Source organism: Leuciscus leuciscus (genome assembly GCF_965113295.1).
Source record: "Leuciscus leuciscus genome assembly, chromosome: 4".
Classification (NCBI taxonomy): domain Eukaryota; kingdom Metazoa; phylum Chordata; class Actinopteri; order Cypriniformes; family Leuciscidae; genus Leuciscus; species Leuciscus leuciscus.
In genome coordinates, this window is record NC_138728.1 from 4,721,271 (window position 1) to 4,741,342 (window position 20,072).

A 20,072-nucleotide genomic window follows, 5' to 3' on the forward strand; every position below is an offset into this window, starting at 1 on the left:
CTCATTTGTATTTTGTGATCATTTGTCTTTCAAATGAGTTCTGCTTAAATTGGCCAGACAGAAGAAAAACATTCACTTCATCTGCACTTTTAATACCTGTCAGAATGAGAAAGATAAAAATCAGATTTTCAGACAGTCAGTTTTAGGGTGTGTGAAAGGGAATAGAAGAGGCTGGAGCACATCAAAGCTGCCTTGTGTTTGCTCTGGTCCACAAGAGGCCTTTCATGTGTTAAAGTGTGTGTGTGCGTCTGTGTTTTGGTGTGGATCTGTGTATTTCAAACACTGCAGCACTACCTGTGTTTGGAGGAAAGAGGCTGATCTCTTAGAAGCGTGCTGTCCCTTGAGGCTACGCCAGACGTACACACACATACTTTCACTCAAGAAGACACAGATCTATAACTGTGTATCTACACGCCTTCCCGCCTATGAGGCAGTTCGGGTAGAGCCAAGGGGTTATGGGAAGACGTATTATGGGAGACGGAGATGGGCGGGGGGTCCCGGCTGACTAATAAGACCAAAGCAGACTGCGAGGAAGACCACCCACCCCGGCTGGCTCAGACCCAAACTCAGTCTGACATCCTGCGGCCCACTGGACTGGCAGGAGGGAGGGCAGGTCAAGAGACGTCTAATGGGGATAGACAGTTGTAGCGTACACTGGTGCGGGTGTTCATAACAGTCCATACCTTGGACAGCACAATTAAAATGCTCTTGACAGAGCAGATATGCTAAATACAGTCTTGAATGCTAACAGAATTGTGAAAGCGTTACATACACAATCTTACTCTGATGATACTGAACATGTATGGCCCTGTAAATGGCTTAAACTGTTGTGTTTGATTGTGGAAATATCATAAATTGGCATGAAACAAAAATGAATTCATTTTTCTAAATGAATGATATTATTGTAACCTTTTTGTTGAAAACGGTATCGTGTAAACGCCCCCCCTGAAGTAAAATATACTGGTCATTTCGCTCGGATGTACATCCGTTGGCCATACATGTTCAGGATCATCAGAGTAAGATTGTTTATGTAATGCTTTCACAATTCTGTTAGCATTGAAGACTGAGAACATCGTGCTCAAGTGGACTGAGCGTATGCAAGAAAAGATCTGTCCCAACTTCAGTTTAAACAAACCTAAATTCTATTGCAGGTTTAGCGACGCGTATAAAAGCATTTAGCGGTGTTGCGTCAGCTTAATCAATGTGTGCATGTGCCATTTTAAGTAGATGTTTACACCACAAAAAAGTAGCCACCTTGGCAATTGTACATTTTATATATTTGCATTTTTGCATGATAGTTTTACATGATAATATAACTGATACTCACTCACAGTATGAGTTATATTTTCAATGAACAAGCATTGCTAAAGCAGGGTGGGTGGATCGCGGATCTAGAGAAACGGTGGCATTTATCTCAACACAATCGTCAAGGATAAAAAAAAAAAAGATGGCTAAAAAGAATGAAAGATGGGTGGAAGGATAGAAAAATGGAATAAAAGCAAATGAGGAAGGAAGGATGGAGAACATGAACATCAAAATTTACTTGTACCCAATCATTGTGAATCAGCCGTGAGAGGAAACCGTATTAGCAGCTCTGATTATGACAAACGGCCTGTCATCAATTGCAACATAAGATGGGGTTTTTCCAGGACAGTGGAGTGACTCGTCACTGTTCTCCCTTTCTATAAAACAACTGAGTCTGATCAGAAGTACTCTTGATCAAGTACAGCATTTCTAGGGACTTTTACAGCCCTGCTGTTGCGTGGTCCTTCCGTGTCTCTTTGATCCGCCACTGGGTTGTTCCCTGGTAATAGGATTCAACCAGCGGCCTTTTAAATTCTATATATTGTGTGTAAAAAAAATAAAAAATAATGTGGGATGGGAACCTGTTTATCTGTCTGAAAAAAGGAATTCAGAAGGTCAAAAGAATCTGTTTATATTATATTATAGAAAATGATAGAATACATAATATGAAATATATAATAATTACATAATCATATAAAGTCAATTTTGATGTTCTGATGATACACGCGTGCTTTGGCGCACATAAAATGCCCGAATACCAAATGTGCTGAATAGGCCTGAAACAAGTGAACAGTCCTTTCATCACAAGCTTGAGTCTTGCCTCAACAAAGATGGCAGCTGAAGTCTTGGCATGTGCAATCCCCATTAACAAGCCAGCATACTCTCCTTTATAAGATTAATGCAGTACATGTTGCAGGTGTCTGCCAAAATTCCTGTCTTATTTAAACCGCCCGGCCCATACCAGCCCTGTAATCCTATTAGGCCTAATTGAGTGAAGTCGGCAGTCTTTTTCAGTTAAACCATGTTCAGCCACTAATAGGATTCAAAGGAAAAAGGTTCAATGCATGGAATATATGCTAGTGTGGGCTTTTAGCCTTGAGCGGGGCAGAGCGTTGTGCCCCGGGGCACCTGTGAGGCCTGATCTGGCCAGAGGGCTAGACAGGGGACGTAAGGAGGGAGGGGGGTCTATTTAGGTGTACAGGGATTATTACAAGCAGTAAAGGTTTTACTTTTTCTTTTTAATACAATCAGACAGTATAATAAAACTCCAGAATCTGTCCATCCACACTGCTGCGCTCATCTGCTAGAGCACGAAAGTGGGCAGACGAACATTTCTTAATGAGTGAATCTGACAAAAACATTCAGATCACATTTCAAGCTCTACTGTACTGAGCTACAGAAAAAAACTGTAATAAAGATTATTCAAATTAGAAAGTACTTGCGACAAATATGATGTATAAATAGCTTTTTAATAATTATTTTGGTTCAGATTATGGCATTCACAGTGAGAAAAATCTCACAGGAAAGTGAGTTTCTAAATCCCACTTTAGAAACGGGCTTCTGTGGAGCAATTTCTATTTTTCAGATACATACAAGCTTGTTAAAAAACAACATATATATATATATATTGAAGGTGATAAAACAGTGTCACAGTTGTCTGTTTGTTCAGTGACAGATCTTGCATGTGATTTTCCACGACGTAGAATTGCTTGGATCGTATTGATTAAACGTTAAAAGGCAGGAGAACTAGACTCTTCTTGTCTACAAAGATATTATCTGTCTGTCCCAACTGACCTCTGGCCTCTGATTAGTGTGAGTCCATTTCTGCGTTTGATGGGGAAACATGTATCAAACAGGGCCACTGTGGCCCTTAATGTGGTGTATCACCAGGGGCCCTCGCAAAACCCCCAGGCTGACGTCTCAGAATCACTGCTCAGCCACACTGATTAGTAGCTGGCGTCTTTTGGGCAAAAAAACCTGAAAAGGACACAGGAGTTCCTCTCCAGTCAGGGTGCACGAGTCCCTTGTGAGGGGACTAGACTAAACTGAAATGAAATAAAACTAAATGAAATAAAAGCAGGAAAGTGGCAAGTATTAGCCATTAAGGGCAGCCAATGCTTCCTGTAGGAATTCAGATAAATGTCAATCAAGATCAGAGGGAAAACGTCATTAGCATTTCCTAATCTCATTCAGATTACTCTATCTGTCCCATTATGGAAAGTTAATCTCTAGAATAATATTTCTTTTGTTTCTTAAATCCTCTGTGATGTCAATGAGTGGGTTTCCCCACAGGATCTAGTCCCCAACAGGCTTTTTATTTTAGTAAATAAATCCATTTGCTTGCATCTTAATGGAAAAGGTCATATGTAAGAGAGAAACTAGGATGTACTGATCGGTATGAAAGATGCCATACACGTAAACTAAAACACTAAGCGGGAACTATCCTGGAGGTGGAGTGATGAAAGACGACTTTTACAGCAATAATAAATGAGAATGCCTTCTAATATGCTAATATCAGCGGGCTCACACTGTGAAATAGTTGCAGGGATAAGCTAGAAGACAGTGAGAATCGAAATGTGGAGGCAGCCTGGAAGTAAGGGCCTTATAAGCACCCTACGACATGAGTCAGAATGAACTATTTTATAAATTAACATGCAGCTCTTTTATTGTGATTTCTCGTGTGGACGTTTTCTCCCTGAGCTAACGTAATCCTAGTTTATCTTGTTCCATTTTGCACTGCATTTCCCGGTCGACCCCCCCATTTACTTCCCTCGCTAAGCACCTTTACTAAGCACAAATTACAATTGTGAAACATGGCTTAGATGCTGGTTAAAAGTGACCTTAACCCAGAGTTAAAAAGTACACTAACCCAGGGTCATGCATAGTGTGAAAAGCCGCTTATTGTTATTGGCCAGCGATTTGCATGTCTGGACCGCAAAACTGATTTTAAAAATACAACTTTTCCACATAAAGAAGACTTTTACTCAAGTATATACTTATGATCAAATTATTCATGTGCCCTTTATGAGGAAAGGTGTGAGAATATTTAATCCTACTGGTGCGAAGAAATACATTTTTGTGATTTTTGTAAATTTCCCTGCGATGATGCAGGGCTCCCATGCAAACCTGGAGATATCGTGGATATTTAAAATGTTGATTTCCAGGCCTGAAATTGTCTTGAAAATTGGATTTTTAATTAACAATGAATAAATAAACATGTTCTACTTCTGTACAGCTTAAAAATATATATAGGTTTTAAAAATTGTTCTTGAGTGTTATCAATATCCAGTATTTATGAATGGAAAACTGGAAAAGTTAGGAAACAGTAGTTATTTTACTTTTTATGCATCTTATTTGATTGTTAAAAAAATGATTTTTTTTAATTTTTTTTTATGTTAATGTCAACATCTAAAAAAATTCAGAGCAGAGTATATCAGTGTCTTCAATATTCAATATAATATTGTGAATACACTGCAAAAAAATGCTTTTCTTAGTATTTTTGTCTGGTTTCCAGTCCAAATATCTAAAAATTGCATTTACTAGATAAGTAAAATTAGATAAGATATGTCTTGTTTTCCAGGGGAATTAATCAAAATTAAGGGAGTTTTTGCTTAAAACAAGCAAAATTATCTGTCCATGGGGTAAGAAAAATAATCTTAATTCAAACAGAAACAATATAATTTTTTCTTACTCCATGGACAGATAATTTTGCTTGTTTTAAGCAAAAACTCACTTAATTTTGATTTATTTCTCCATAAATCAAGACATAATATCTTTGTATTATCTGTGAATTTTTTTGATATTTGGACTGGAAACAAGACAAAAATACTAAGTAAGAAAAGCATTTTTTTTTTGCAGTATATAATAGACAAGTAAATTAACAATATATAAATCCTACAAAATAAGAAATATTAAATGTTGGCAAATTAATCCTGTAGTTATTACAATGTCGCCCCCAAACACCAAAACACACACACACACACACACACACACACACACACACACACACACACACACACACACACACACACACACACACACACACACACACACACACACACACACACACACACACACACACACACACACACACACACACACACACTCTCAGTAGGTTATGGGTTGGAATACAGTTTGTAAAATAAAGCTCTCCATGTGTCGCAAACACTGAACTATTAGTTACTCTAGTTGACCTAACAATCTCCCAACCAGTCCAAGACCCCCCAACTCTTTTAAGATTTTAAGATGATGAATTACAAAAGAAGGGACAGAAAGAGAGGCTGAACAAGAAAGAAAGAAAGGAAAATGAAAAAAAAAAAATCAAAGAATTGGATTAATTGGCATAATGCAAGGTGGCTGAGCACAGCTAGAGAGAGTGTCAGCTTTTGGAGAATCACTGCCATTCTTAAAGCTGAACCGTCTGCACAATTAGCCAGTCGAACTTTGACCCCAAGCAAAATAATTAATGAAAAACAGAGGATGAAGACAAAATGTGCAGATCCATTTGAGTGAGTGAGGGAGAATAATACATCAAAGAGCATCAGTAATTGGCCCTGTGGCTTTCATTCCTTGCCCCATTTCTTTCAATTCATTGACTCAAAATAATGGGTTCAGGTTCATTATCAACAGGTCGTAAGCTTAGGAGTGCTAAACGGGCTTGGGGTGTGTGTCGAGGGCTTAGTGGGACCCGTAGATGAGTCTACACAAGTAAATGCATGATATTGTTGTGCCATAGAGAGCGACAGTTTGGCTTTTGAGAGCGATACCACCCATAAAATCAAAATGCTGGAATATAACTGGTACGGTCAGGTAAGTCAGTTGAGCATTTAATGTTTTGCGTACTAGATCTTGAAATAGTTAATCTGTAGTGAGATTGAGCTATTGCTTAAATGCTGGTTTGTCCTGCCATAAAGTGTATTATTTTGGAGGAAGTGCAAATATGCAAACGTCAAGGAACAACTTAAAATGCTTTAAAGTCTGTCCTATTGCATCAAATTAATCTGTAGTGAAAAATCACATTACAAACTAGGTCTATAATGAAAAACATATATAATGTGTCAATGTTATGCTACATTTGTCAAAGTAAATTCAATCTGGTTAATTTAATTCACATAATTGTATCATTGGTGTTGCGTGTGTTATAATAATTGTTCATTTTACGCTTCATATTTTCAGCTAACAGTCTTCTAAAGCGTCTTAGGCTGGAAACCAGCCATAAGATCACAGTGTTGATATGGAAATTAATCTCATTTTTATATAACATTTAGAAAAAAAATGCAAATTTGGCTACTTAGGTAATGGAATTTAGATATTGGCCAAATAAACATAAAAAAACAAATACTTCAATAATGAATTAATTTCTATTCATTCTCTTATAACGACATGCATCTATAAAATATTACATTAATGTCCAAAAAAGAACACGTTTATCATTTAACTAACCTTAAATGAATGACAAGGTTTCGTCAACATCTACTGACATGAACAGTAAAACATTTTTGAGCAGAGAAAACTTATTTCTAGCTTGCATGCTGTAGATCCCTTGTTAAAGTGTGTGTTTGTGTGTAAACAAACGCATGTGCGTTTACAGTGGTGCTTTTCATTGCTTTGTTGTGGCACAGAATGTCACGACTCGCGATCCGTCCTTGCGTATCACATGCGATTAGCTCTGCTCACGAACACTCAATCGCCGCCATCTAAATGTTCAAGTTACCAGCACGCGATGAGGTAAAATTCCTTAAAACAGTTAATCACAAACCTAACATCCACCCCACTCCCCCTCTCTGAAGCTGCTCGTACCCCCAGCGCGGTTCGGACTGCTAGAGCATTGACTTTGGTGGTTTTCCCATACCTGGGTGTGCCATATCAGGCACTTAATAACCTAATAGGTCTTAAAGTCAGACTTTTGGTTTGAGCAGCACCCTGCAGTGATGAAAAGAGAAGCATCGTCTCACGTTAACGTCACCCACGTACTCAGCTGAGAGGGAAACGAGATGAGAAAAAAAAAGTGAAAGCTCCACAAGAATGTGGGATTCCGTTCAACGGAGTGTGTTGTTGTTCGTCAGTGTGGTGGCGTGGTTAGAAAGATTCATTTTCACCATTTGACAGCCATTACACTGGTTTATAGGAATTTCTGGGGATGTGAAAATTCTGGCTGACAACTTCAAAAAGGAGAAAGAAATTAGGAAGGAACTGTTCTTCAGTTCAAATGACTCAGCGTTTATAAATCATGATTGATATCAGTACTCTTATTATATATGAATGTTATTGGTTGAAAATTGATGAAATATGTACTTTTCCCAAAAAAGTAATTAAACACTTAATATATTGGTAACACTTAACAAAAAGGTTACATTTGTTAACATTAGTTAACTACATTAGTTATCATAAACAAACAATGAACAATACTTCTACAGCATTTGCTAATCTTAGTTAACATTAATTGCTAATCTTAGTTAACATTAAGGGTCAAAAGTTGGTTACATTATTTTGATGGTCCGCTTTAGACATTCTACTGAGTAACAACATTTTGAGATACAAAACTGATTTTAGACATTAGACATTGTTCTTGGTGAGTGAAATCCTTATCCAGTAATTATGAAATGGAAAACAGGAATAGTTATAAATCAGTTGGTATATTATTTGATTGTTTTAAAGTTATTTATTTTGTTGTTTTTGTTGTAAATAAACATCTCAAGAATTTCTGGGCAGAGTATGATAGGAGTATGATAGGAGTATGATAGGAGTATGATAGGAGTATGATAGGAGTATGATAGGAGTATGATAGGAGTATGATAGGAGTATGATAGGAGTATGTTCCCTGTCTTCGATATTCAATTAAATATTGTGACTATACCTAACAGTAGTAAATTAAAAATATTCCTATAAAATAGGAAATATTTATATGAAAGTCGTAACCATGTAATATAAAATCGCAATCAAGAGACAATTATGAGAAATAGTAACACAATTGTGAGATATAAAGCCACAATTTTGGGAAATAAAGTTGCTATGGTAAGATATAAAGTCATAACAAGAAATAGTTAAAATTGAGATCTGGGCAATTCCACGCAAAACTGTCACATCCATAACGCCAACACAATGCCATGGTATTTAGTTGGCGTTATGGATGTGACACTTTTGCGTGGAATTGCCCATCTATAAAGTGATATCATGAGATAAAAGGTCATAATTGTAAAATATAAAATTGCAATCATAAGAAATAGTCACAATTATAAGAAATAAATTCACATTTTTTAATATAATTAATGTTATTAGTTTAAATCATTTTTGTTGCTATTAAGTTGCAATTGTGACAAAGCCACAAAATGTGAAAGAGAAATAATTGAGTTTTTTAATGGTATATTGTCTAGGTCTCCTACAATAGGTTCACATGCACCAATGGTCAAAAAACATAAACATTTTCTCATAATATACATTGCAGCATCACCTAATTTCTCTAAGTCTGAAAATGATTAGTTCAAAGATTCAGTCTCTCTTAACCCCTCCTTTCCAAGAGCCTACTCTGCTCTGATTGGTCAGATGGTCCAGTCTCTGTTGTGATTGGTTTGCAGCACAGAAAACAGCATCTTCTCCACATGTCGACAACACAAACCAAACTCTTCCAGTCTCAGCTACAACTACAGTGTTTTAGGGCAGGTCAAAGTAAACGTTGTTTGTGGGCGGCCAATGAAGATCATAAACTGGCATTATGCAAATGTGTTAGATTGTTACGTATAGGTATGTATAACAGGAAGTGAGACTGGAATTGCTGACGACTCATTTTGGGCAGTTCAGAATCGATTCTTTTCAGAGACAATAACTTTATTTGTTGTGCACTTTGATCTTTAAAACTTTGCTGACCTTTTACATTCACAAACAGCCATATTTCACAATGCCTGATGGCAATTTTTGAAAAAGCATAATAGGGACACTAAGGCATAATGTGACATACAAAGTCGCAATTGTGGAAAAATGTATGTGTATGAATTTCATTGCTTTAGAAAACAAAATATCAAAACTAGTGTTTTTGAATGCTAAATAAAATGAAGACAAGTTGGTTATTGTGAGTAAAGCTCTTGCAATATTAATTTACAGATGCCACTTGTTTTGTTATCTAATGCAATGACATTCAGTGGCCACATTATGTACCTGTTGTGTATGTAGTAATAAACCTCTCTCTTGCGGTGTCAGCCATGTTGTACGTGATTAACTTCCCAAAATACCTCATCTGATATGCCACAAATCAGAGGTGAGAGTAGAAGGGTCCGTCCAGAAGATCAGATCTGTTTCAGCCAGACGGACAAGGTCTTTTATTCAGTCCTGAACATGAGAGGCCGCCACACTGGTCACTTTGTACTAGCGTCTGTTCTTCTACTCCACGATCAAATTCAACTCAGGCTGTGCTGATTAATCAATTTGGGCCGGGAGAGTGTGGAGAGTTCGGTCTGTGGAAGGAAATTACAATGATCCAATTTAAATCACAAAATCAGTGTATTCATCTTAAAAGAAATGTCTGGGTATTACAATTCATTTGATTAGGTCGTAATAGAGAAGAGGTCTGAAATATGAAAAGTTCACCCCCTCTTTTATAGCACTGTTGATGAGCTGATATTTATAGGGTTTGTGAATAAACCTTTGTTTTGTGTAGCTAAGTAATGTGATAACATGCATTTCACTCAATATAACAAAGTTTGAGAACAGTTCAATGATGTCTTGAGTAATGACACTGAAATCAAACATGAATGCTAAAACATTGAGCATAGATATAAACAATCTTTGTGTGTGTGAGTATAAGATTTGTGTGTCTCACTGTGTCAGTGTAATGACTGAAGGCTTTTACACTGTATTTGAGACGACCATGACTGCTTTAACGTGTCACGCATGTTACGGCACAATCAGACACACTTGTGCCTCTGTGTGTATGTCCACAAATGCACATGGACGCTGTGTAGATTCTCCACAGTCACATCACACACACACACACACACACACATAAATGACACTGACTTGAAGAGAACGTGGACACAAGCGTTTCTTTGTCATCCTTCAAACTGCGCATTATTAGTTCGGGGAAGGTCAAAGTTGATCTAATTTTCTGCTTAGTCTTCATTAAACAGCTATTGCATTATTTCATTTTACACAATTAGATTTAGTCCGTAATGAATATATCTCAAGCTAAAGCTTTTGAACAGAGCTTTGCAAATTTAGCTCACAAATGCACTTTATGTGCACTTGGAAGAAAAAAAAAAAGGTTGTAAAGTTCAATATATTTTACTCTGGACCATAGGCCATACTATCACTCACTCACATTATAAACTCACATTTCAGGATAAAGGCAGCAATTGTGCAGATATCTGGAGTGACAACCCATTCAACTTTTGATACTCCCTTAAACTTGCACTCATAAATAAGAGTTTCGATGCTTAATGTACATTCTTCCAATCAGATAAGACAAGAGTCTGTGTTTAAAGGCCAAATTGAATTCCCCGTTTCAATCTTTCATGACATTTGAAGTAAAGTGGATTGATTGTGTTCAGCTATTTTACAACAGAAAGCTTAGACAATGACATGAGGGCTTGAGTACAAAATAAAACCGTATAGTCTGAAATTAAGGAGTCTGTAATACAGTTTTCAGCCATGTTATATGACTATACATTAATATAGACGGTGGTGCTTGTTATTACTATTCCTCATACTTAGTGTGAGCGATTTGAACAAACCCATAAGCCTAAACTTTAGCATGTAACTCATCCCTCAGCCATGAATGATATCTAGTTAGTTTGTTGGGTAAAGGTGTGCTTTTCAAAGCAATCAAACATGAAACCGGTGAGAAAATATCTTAAAAGCTTAAATTAAAAAAGGGACCTGATAGATTTGAGAATGGGCTCTTTCAACTTGGGCCTGTAAGAAACTATCCAGAAGACCATAGCAAACACTACTTTTAAACGTGCTCAAAACGCCTCAGAAACCGCAGAGCAACACACTAGCATTGTGATTGTTATACATTTTCTGTTCAAAGGTTTGGGGTCTGCAATATTTTAAGAAATATTATCAATCAATGTTGAAAACATTTGTGCTGCTTAACAGTTAGGGTTAGTTATTACTGTAGTAAGTAACTACGTCACCTTAAAAATAAAGTGTTACCGAAATCTTTTGTATCATTTTAAAAGTCTTTACTGTGACATTTTGATCAATTTAACGAGTTGCTAAATAAAATTATGAATTTCCTTAATCTTACTGACTCAGTCACAATCTTTTGAATGGCAGTGTACATTTGTGCATTACTACTTAGATACCGTAACTTCTTTTTTTATGTTTGCTACGTTTGTGTACAGAAATATCCTCAAATGTTCCTTACCCCAGCTCACCTCACTAAGACAAACCATGAAATTAAATTACGATCTGTCGTTACAACACAACTCTCCACTGCCAAAAATAAATCCATGTAGGTGATTCAAACCAGTGATTAGCCCAAACCCAGATAAAGAAGGCCTTTCAAAACCACAGCTTACCCATAAGCCCTTGCTCTGAGAGTGCTGGGTCCTTTTTGTGGAGGGAAGTCATGTGATGCGGTTTGGTCATTTTGTGATTTTTTTTTTTTTAAGGGGATCAGTGCAAAGCGGGGTGCCGAGTTAGAAGATCATGGGAAATGGTTAGATGCTTCTGAAAAGTCGTTTGCTCCTCCAAATATTGTGGATAAATTTCCCAATGAAAGCAGTTTATTGATCGGATTCACTAAACCTACTTTCCAATGCTTTGTTTGAAGCGGATAGCCTGTATTTGAATAGAGAGGAATGTGTTTCACAGTTGCTTTTTGTTTTGGCTCTTCAATTAAATCTGTCCGCGCACAGGAACTGTGGGTCTGAATGGGACGGGGTTGAGTGAATTCCTCTCAGGTGTGCCTGTGAACGGCTTGCCTTGTCGGCCCTGATGGAGTGGAGGCTAATTGATTTACATCGAAAATCGCATTAGACGTAATCACATCTTTTCTGGGGAAACCAAGTTTCTATTCAGCCCACTCTTTAAACGCACAAACCTATTAGCAACCTATGAAGCTGTTTATGTAACATCGCAGACGATTAACATTAGTTAACTATGAAAGCTTGTTTCTTCCACGGAACAGAGTTTATATCTCACAATTCCAAGTTTATATCTTGCAAATATGAATTTATATCTAAAACTCAGATTTGACAAGCTTTCAGAGTTACCAAATGCAATGACATTCAAACATTTTATAGCGAGACTTACCAGTCCAAATACTTTTTAATGGATGGTCACAATAGGCAGTTTTGAATATAAAAATCAAAACTATTGTAAGCATCGTTACAAGGCCCCGCATACTAAAGGCACGTTACGTTTGCCACGAAAAGTTTAAAATTCAGATTTTCTTTCCTCACAATTCAAATTTTATATCTTGAGTTTATAAGATATAAACTTGGAATTGTGAGAAAAAAGTCAGAATTGCAAGATATAAACTTAATTGCAAGACAAAGTCAGAATTGCGAGAAAAAATAATTTTGAGTTTATATTTCACAGTTCTTGCAATTTAGATATAAACTCAGAATTCCAAGATATAAGCTTGTAATTGCATGAAAAAGTCATAATTGTGAATTATAAATTCAGAATTGCGAGTAAAAAAAAGTCTGAATTGCGAATTATAAACTCGGAGTTGTGTCGGGAAAAAAAAGGTGTGAATTATAAACTTGAAATTGCGAGGAAAAAAGTCAGAATTGCAAGATATAAACTCGAGTTTAGATTATCTTGCAATTCTGACTTTTTTTTCTCTGAACTGTAAGATATAAACTCGCTATTGTGAGTTATAAAGTCTGAATTGCGAAATATAAACTCCCAATTCAGAGAAACAAAAAGTTAGAATTGTGAGATAAATATTCTCAGTTACCTTTTTTATTTTTCTAATCCGTGGCAGAAACAAGCTTACATAGGTAACAAAATAACAAACCATCTGGTATTGATTCTAAAGAATAATTGCACAGGTACATTTGAAATAAAATAGAATCAAATAAAACATTTACATTTTTGGGGTCACTTTATCACACAATGAAAGAGAATCCAGGTAAACGTCATATATAAATGTACTATTTTCACATTCCATATTTCTTGTTGATAAACTGGGTTGAAGCACTGAGCTCAGGGAGGACAGTTTGGCACTCCTATCATACAGTTAAAATGAGTGTAATATTTAATTTATATATGAATCATTAAAGTCTTCTGGTTATTATGCATTCCTTTTCTACTTGGATAAAACAGCTCTCAGATGTGTGAGCTGGACTTTGAAGTCTTGTCTCAGAAGCGGCCCAACTCTTACAGGAAGTAGCTCATGTTTTATACATACTGTATGTGGGACTAACAAAGGTGAGAATTCAGACCGGGCCCAGAGAAAAACATGGAAAAATGGCCAACCAGGATTTTTGGTTAGAGGTAAATATACAAACACATACAGAAACTCTAGAAAACACACACACACACACACAGGTTTCCCTTTTTTCATAGACGTAATGATTTTTATACTGTACAAACTGTATATTCGATCCCCCTATACTAACCCTACCCCTAAAGCTACCCATCACTGAAAACTTAATGCATTTTTACATTTTTAAAACACTTCATTTAGTATGATTTATAAGCGGTTTTCCTCATGGGGACCAACAAAATTTCCCCATGAGGTCAAATTGGTCCCCATAACATAGGGAATACCAGGTGTACGCACACACACACACACACACACACACACACACACACACACACACAGGTTCAATGGCACTCGTCAATTATTAGAAACTTTCCTTTGCATTTCCTTTAAAACAGGAAACAAGGCAACAAAAGGATGCTGATACACACATCCTGTCTACTCTGCAATGATTTCAACCATTTCCAAAGCATCTTCTCACTGTTCTCATGCAATAAATCATCATTTGAGATACTAGTTTTATAATGACCTCAAATTTCTTGCTTCGTTTATATTATGCAGCACTGAAAAAAAGTGACTATTCCTAGTAAATGCGACTTTATATTGCTCAATTGTGATTTTATATTTAGCAATATCACTTGATATCTCACAATTGCAACTTAATTTATCATAATAGTGACATTATATCACTTTGTGACTTTAAATATCACGATTCCATATCTTACAACTGCAAATGTATATCTCTCAACTGTGAATGATTTCTCAAAATTGCAAATGTATGTCTCCCAATTGCAAATTTGTGTCCCAACTTCATCTCTCACAATCACAACTATGAATTTATTACTTGTTTTAAAGATGATCTTACAATTACATTTAAATTTTTTTACTCTGAGGTGGAAACAGACTTCCATAAATTCCTCATCTGTTTGACTTGGTGGATCAAACTAGCAGTAAGTCAGACTTGTACTGTTTCTACAGAGAAACACAAAGCACACTGCAGACTGTGGGGGAAATAATCTCCATAGTGCAATATAAAAACTGCCCTGGAAGACAAAATTGAATGGAAAACATTCAAAACATGTAGTCATTTTAATCCGAGAGGCTTCAGTAAGCAGCACTATGCATTTTTTGGCCTTGCGTGTACTTGTTGGTTCTCAAAGTGAATGTGTGTGCACTACACTACTTACAAGTGCACATGCAAGCGAGTGTGTCTGCAGTAGAATTTCGTTTGATACATTTTTATGTACGCTGTGTGTGTGAGTGTTAAAGAGATGACCTATCAGGGGAATGTGCTGAGTAAAGCTGTAAAGAGGGTCAGACAGGAAGGACCAAGAACAAAATAACGCTCCGAGTCTCTAGCACCTGAAATTCTGCCTCTGTCAGGCCTTTGGGTGACCACTAGATCCCGTACAGAGGAAGCTGAGAAAGCTGTGTCATGCCTTCCTCTCCAGGCCCGTGTTTCTGCACACACAGCTCAGGAAAGCCACACACACACACACACACACACACACACACACACATATGCTCAGTTATCCTTCTGCTTTCCTAGCCTTGTTGCGTTTACACTGGACTGAGAGATTCCAACTCCTCTTGGCTTGCGGTTTAAGGGCAAAGACTGCAGGCTGTTTGTGCGTGTTGTTTGCGTGACTCCTGCTGAGTCTGACCTACTGTGAAGGCCTTCTTGTGGACCATGAGCCGCTGCTGTGTGGTTCAAGTCATCTCTCTCACTGAGATGCAACTGCTGCCGGTATGTAGCTGCAAAAGCGAGAGAAACAGGGATGAGAGCTGCATGAGAGTTGAGTTCAAATGCTGTTTGTGAGTCTTTGAGTGCAATGTTCTTTAATGGCTGCTTGGAATTGTTTAATGGAAAACTGTGAGTTTAGATTGAGTCTATAAAAGTGCTGTTTTGAAGAGATTGCTTCCTGTTGCTCAACTGGTAAGAGTACACTATGGCACTCGAGGTTATGGGTTCAATTCCCAGGGAAAACACAATGAAAAAATGTATACCTTGGATGCACCATAAGTCACTTAGGATAAAAGTGTTTGTCAAATGCATAAATATACATTGAATATTGGACCCTTGGTTAAATGGACAGAGATGATACAATCAAACAGATTTATGACTCTAGCAAAATTTGAACATATCTGTAATACTTTTGAAGAGAGTTGAATGACAGAAGTAGGATTAAAAAAAAAAAAAAACCCCCACACACACACACACACACACACACACACACACACACACACACACACACACACACACACACACACACACACACACACACACACACACACACACACACACACACACACACACACACGCACACACACGCACACACACACAAAGTGGCTGTAAAGCACACATTGTTCCCAAAAAGTATTTGGACACTTAAGTCCTCTAAAAATAATAAATGTTAAAAAATTTATATTAAATATTATAAGCATGTATCGCATTTAATATTTTAATAGTAAAAATAATATACAAATATATTTTCATATTAGAAACCTATATTTCTATACAATAAATTATGCTTGGTTTGCATTTATGCCTTTTGACATTGCATTTTTGAGTGTGGCTAAATTGTTTAAATATGTTTATTGTTACTGTGCAAAGAAATATCAAGAACATGCCGTCAAATTCAAGAGAAGAAACAACACCTGATGTGAATGTGATTCCGTTCTTTTGGTCTGTTATGTGTGTGTGTGTAAGAAGTTTTACTTTCTCTTCCCCTCAGAAACTTTTGTGGTCTAACAGCATTGATTCTTAAGAGGAATATTCAGTATAGCACAACTGATGTCTTCAGCAACAAAACAAAACAAAAGAGTATCTCTGACTCACATCTGTCAAAATAAAGGCATATCCTTTAGATTTATATGGAAGTGATTTAACTTCTTTACCCCATTCCAACTCAATATAATGCCTGACCTTTTGGCCATGAAAGGTTTTGTCCATGATTTCTAAAGCTGGTAAAAATTGCCCCCCTCCCCAGTGTTTCAAAACACAGATTTTTCTGAAGTGAAACCAGAACTTGACTAATGCTGAAACAAAATTAAGCAACATCAACGCTAGCACAATAGATTATATCTCATCATTCCAGACACACTTACAGGGTTTCTATGCAAGATGCACACTTAAAGACCAAATCAAGGTAACGGAAATGTTTTTGTTGTTATATGTTATATTACATTAATGTGTCCGTGTTTCTGTACTTCTATACAGTGTTTAAATCTAATAGTTCTATTTAATAAAGTTATTTAAAGGAGTACACATTACTATTGTAGACAATAGAAACATTATATGATATACATCAAAATATAAACATTATCAAAAGTGTAAAAAAATAAGTTTATGAACTTTATGAAGCGTGCAAATCTCAGCTGTATCATTGATAATTTAGTGTAAGATCAACTCATAATCTGCATGCTGAACGTTTAGTAAATGAGTGTGTAATGTTGTTTTAAATATGCCATGTAATACATCTTCACATATAGGGCTTCCATTGTCTACACTTTATTTGTGAACGAAATCACTACAACTTCAAACACATTACAGGCTTTGATTAGTTAATAGTCGTGGATCCTGCATTCACAATAGAAAGGGGAGATGTAAGTCAAGGACATGGCCCTTTAACACAACTATAACCCTTCCCTTCCCCACTGCAGAGATGAGCTCTGAGACACAATGGCTTCTTTCACCTTTGCCTGGGATAAGAGAGAAGTTACACTCTTAGGTCTTTTTGAAGCCAAATCTAGTGTGTGTAATGAAAAGAGCTTTGCAATGGCTGATAAACAGAGACAGACCTCTGGTGAACTGTTGAATATGCAGTCAGAGGGGCATAGAAGATCCGATTTGGTCCTCGGATTCATCCTTTAAGGGCTTAAATAACTATTTCAGTGCGTATGGGATAATATTTTCTATTTAAGATTTCCATTGAAGGGCAATACAGCCGAACTTCCAACAATGTTTCTGACTCAACTAGCATGAGTCTTAAATGCCTCTTTTGTTATTGCAAACAGACGTTTTGATCAAATTAAACATAACTTTCGCTCACACAATTGAGTGTCTTTAGTCAACGGTCAGTAAAAGTTCAGTTTTGGATTTTTCCGAAAATACTTTGACCGCCATAAAAGTAACTCAACAGTTGTGCTTTTGTGAGCGTAGACAACATAATAATGACTACTAGGGGTCGCGTCTCCATCACCCCGAATTAATGCTTTCCTCCTATATTTAGCTTTACGATATGTTATAGACTAAAATTAGGGGAGCCGCCGGGTTCAAGACAGTTAGTTTTTGAAAACAGATACAAGACAATGTTGTCTAGTGGGTCTGGTCCAGAGATGGGCCTCTGGGTCATTTGGAAACCACACACAACAAGCAGTAATTGTCTCGGACCCCCTGAAGCAGAAGTGGTAGAAGGGGGAAGTCTGGGATTGGCTGCTTCACGCAAACAAAACTGGGCGGTCCCACCGAATTAGCCATATAGGCAAAAGACCTCGACCCTGCAGTGATCAAACCTGTCAGATCAGAAATCTCTCCACTTGAGGTGACTACTACGACCGGTGATAACAAGGAAAGGCCTGGTCTTAAAACTAATTAGGTCACGGAGTTCCTCCTGCTTGGTTATAAAGACCGGACAGGAACAAGAGGGGACAGTCACTTGGTTTCCTCTCCGCAGCCTGGGATCCTACCTTAGCGTTCCTCCGTGTGGAAGTACAGGGATTGAGAATGCCACATTTAACTGACTGTAGTTTCTACAAGATGAGAGACGGAGCTCGAGTTTCCAACGTAAGGACCTGCTGTGTTCTGCTTTGACTTGTTTTGCGCAAGATAAGGGCCGTTTTGGTGCTTGGTTAAAGGGTAGTTCACCCAGAAATGAAAGTGCTGTCATCATTCGTGTCATTTCAAACCTGTAGGACTTTCTTTCTTCTGTGGAACAACTGAAAAAAACTGTTTTTGTCCATAGGATGAAACTCAGTGGGGTCTTCCACAGAAGAAACAAGTCATACATGACAATATGAGGGTGAGTAAATGATGACAGCATTTTAGTTTTAATGTGAACTATCCCTTTCAGAATTTTGGTTTGGTATTTTGGCTGAGGTTGGATTGCAGTGATTAAGTCACTTTTGGGGATGTTTTAAGCAGGTAACTGAGATTACATTGAGACATGCGATGTTGGGCTTAATATATGCTTAATTGAAGGAAATAATTGCTAGGTTTTTTTATTGTGCATATCTTGAATACGGTAAGGTGGTTTTGGTTGTGCAGATGCTTAATGTTGGAAAACAAGTTAAATGAAAGAGAAGTACAAGGACATCATTTGTGGACAAACAAGACTAACTAAGCTAAAAACAAACACATTTTTTCTCTTCTTTTTGAAGGTTCAAAGTCATCTGGAGAACTCCAAGTACCACCTCCACCAGACCCAGGCCCAGCAGGTCAAACAGTACCTAACTTTGGGCAGCAAACTTGCTAGCCAGGCCCACCCGGCCTCCCATCCTCACCCGGGCCAGGCCCTGGGCACGGTGCCCGTCATGCGCAACGGACACATGCCACCCATGAGCGACAGCAGCACGCCAGGAAGCCCCGTCACCTTGCTCACACTGGCCAACAATCACGACAGCGAGGTGAGTACTTCTGTGATCTCATCTCATCAATAACTTTAAACACTCAGCTCTGATCACGTTGACAATTAAAGGATGCTCTGATAAGAGGTGCTTCATCCTCACAGTCGTCTTTCAGAGATGATGAATCATCTGTTATTGGATTAGTGGCCCAATTTATTCACACGTCTCTCACTTTTACTCTGGATTGACACAATGACTGACGACAGTGAAAATGAAACTTAAAACAACATCTCAGATTGACAAATTCAACCTCTATTGATGGAAGTATGTGCTATAATCATTGTTTTCTTTTAGTTTCCAATGGATGAAGTTATTGATGATCTTATTAGCCTTGAAACCAGGCTCGAAGATGGGGGTTTGGATTGTATGGAGCCAGGAATCATAATGCAAAATAACGTAAGTATACACCAAGTTAATCTCCTCACTTTGTCGAACTGTTACGTCCCGTGCAATTAATAATGACCTGTGTATAGAGGTGTAAAAACGTACTGGGAAATTATACTTAAGTTAATAAATGGCTTACTGTTAAAATATCTAGTAAAAATCATAATTGAAAGTAAATTAATATATAATGCATTACAATGTAGACTTATTGCCTTATAGTACAACTTATAATTAATTTAATTGAAAACAACCAGAATATTTGCATTTATCAATAATTAGATCAAATACTATTTTATATGATTGTTTAATTTTAAAATATTTCTAAAAC

The 20,072-nt window shown here is 37.2% G+C and overlaps 1 protein-coding gene and 1 long non-coding RNA gene across 11 annotated transcripts in view; both read left to right on the forward strand.

Moving 5' to 3' along the window:
- LOC309497999 overlaps nucleotides 1-20,072 on the forward strand; it is a 121,716-nt gene that overhangs the window by 58,148 nt on the left and 43,496 nt on the right. The window lies entirely within an intron of this gene.
- The window catches only part of tfec (transcription factor EC), a 52,667-nt gene that overhangs the window by 23,934 nt on the left and 8,661 nt on the right, over nucleotides 1-20,072 (forward strand). For 4 of the 10 annotated variants that reach the window (XM_082168443.1, XM_082168441.1, XM_082168445.1 and 1 more), the window contains 2 exons: nucleotides 19,115-19,360; nucleotides 19,655-19,756. In XM_082168443.1, the coding sequence (XP_082024569.1) occupies nucleotides 19,115-19,360; nucleotides 19,655-19,756 (348 nt within the window). Of the gene's footprint in view, nucleotides 1-15,246; nucleotides 15,483-16,295; nucleotides 16,885-18,309; nucleotides 18,522-18,699; nucleotides 18,757-19,114; nucleotides 19,361-19,654; nucleotides 19,757-20,072 lie in introns of those variants that run through there. The other 6 variants (XM_082168447.1, XM_082168450.1, XM_082168446.1 and 3 more) reach the window with 6 other exon arrangements.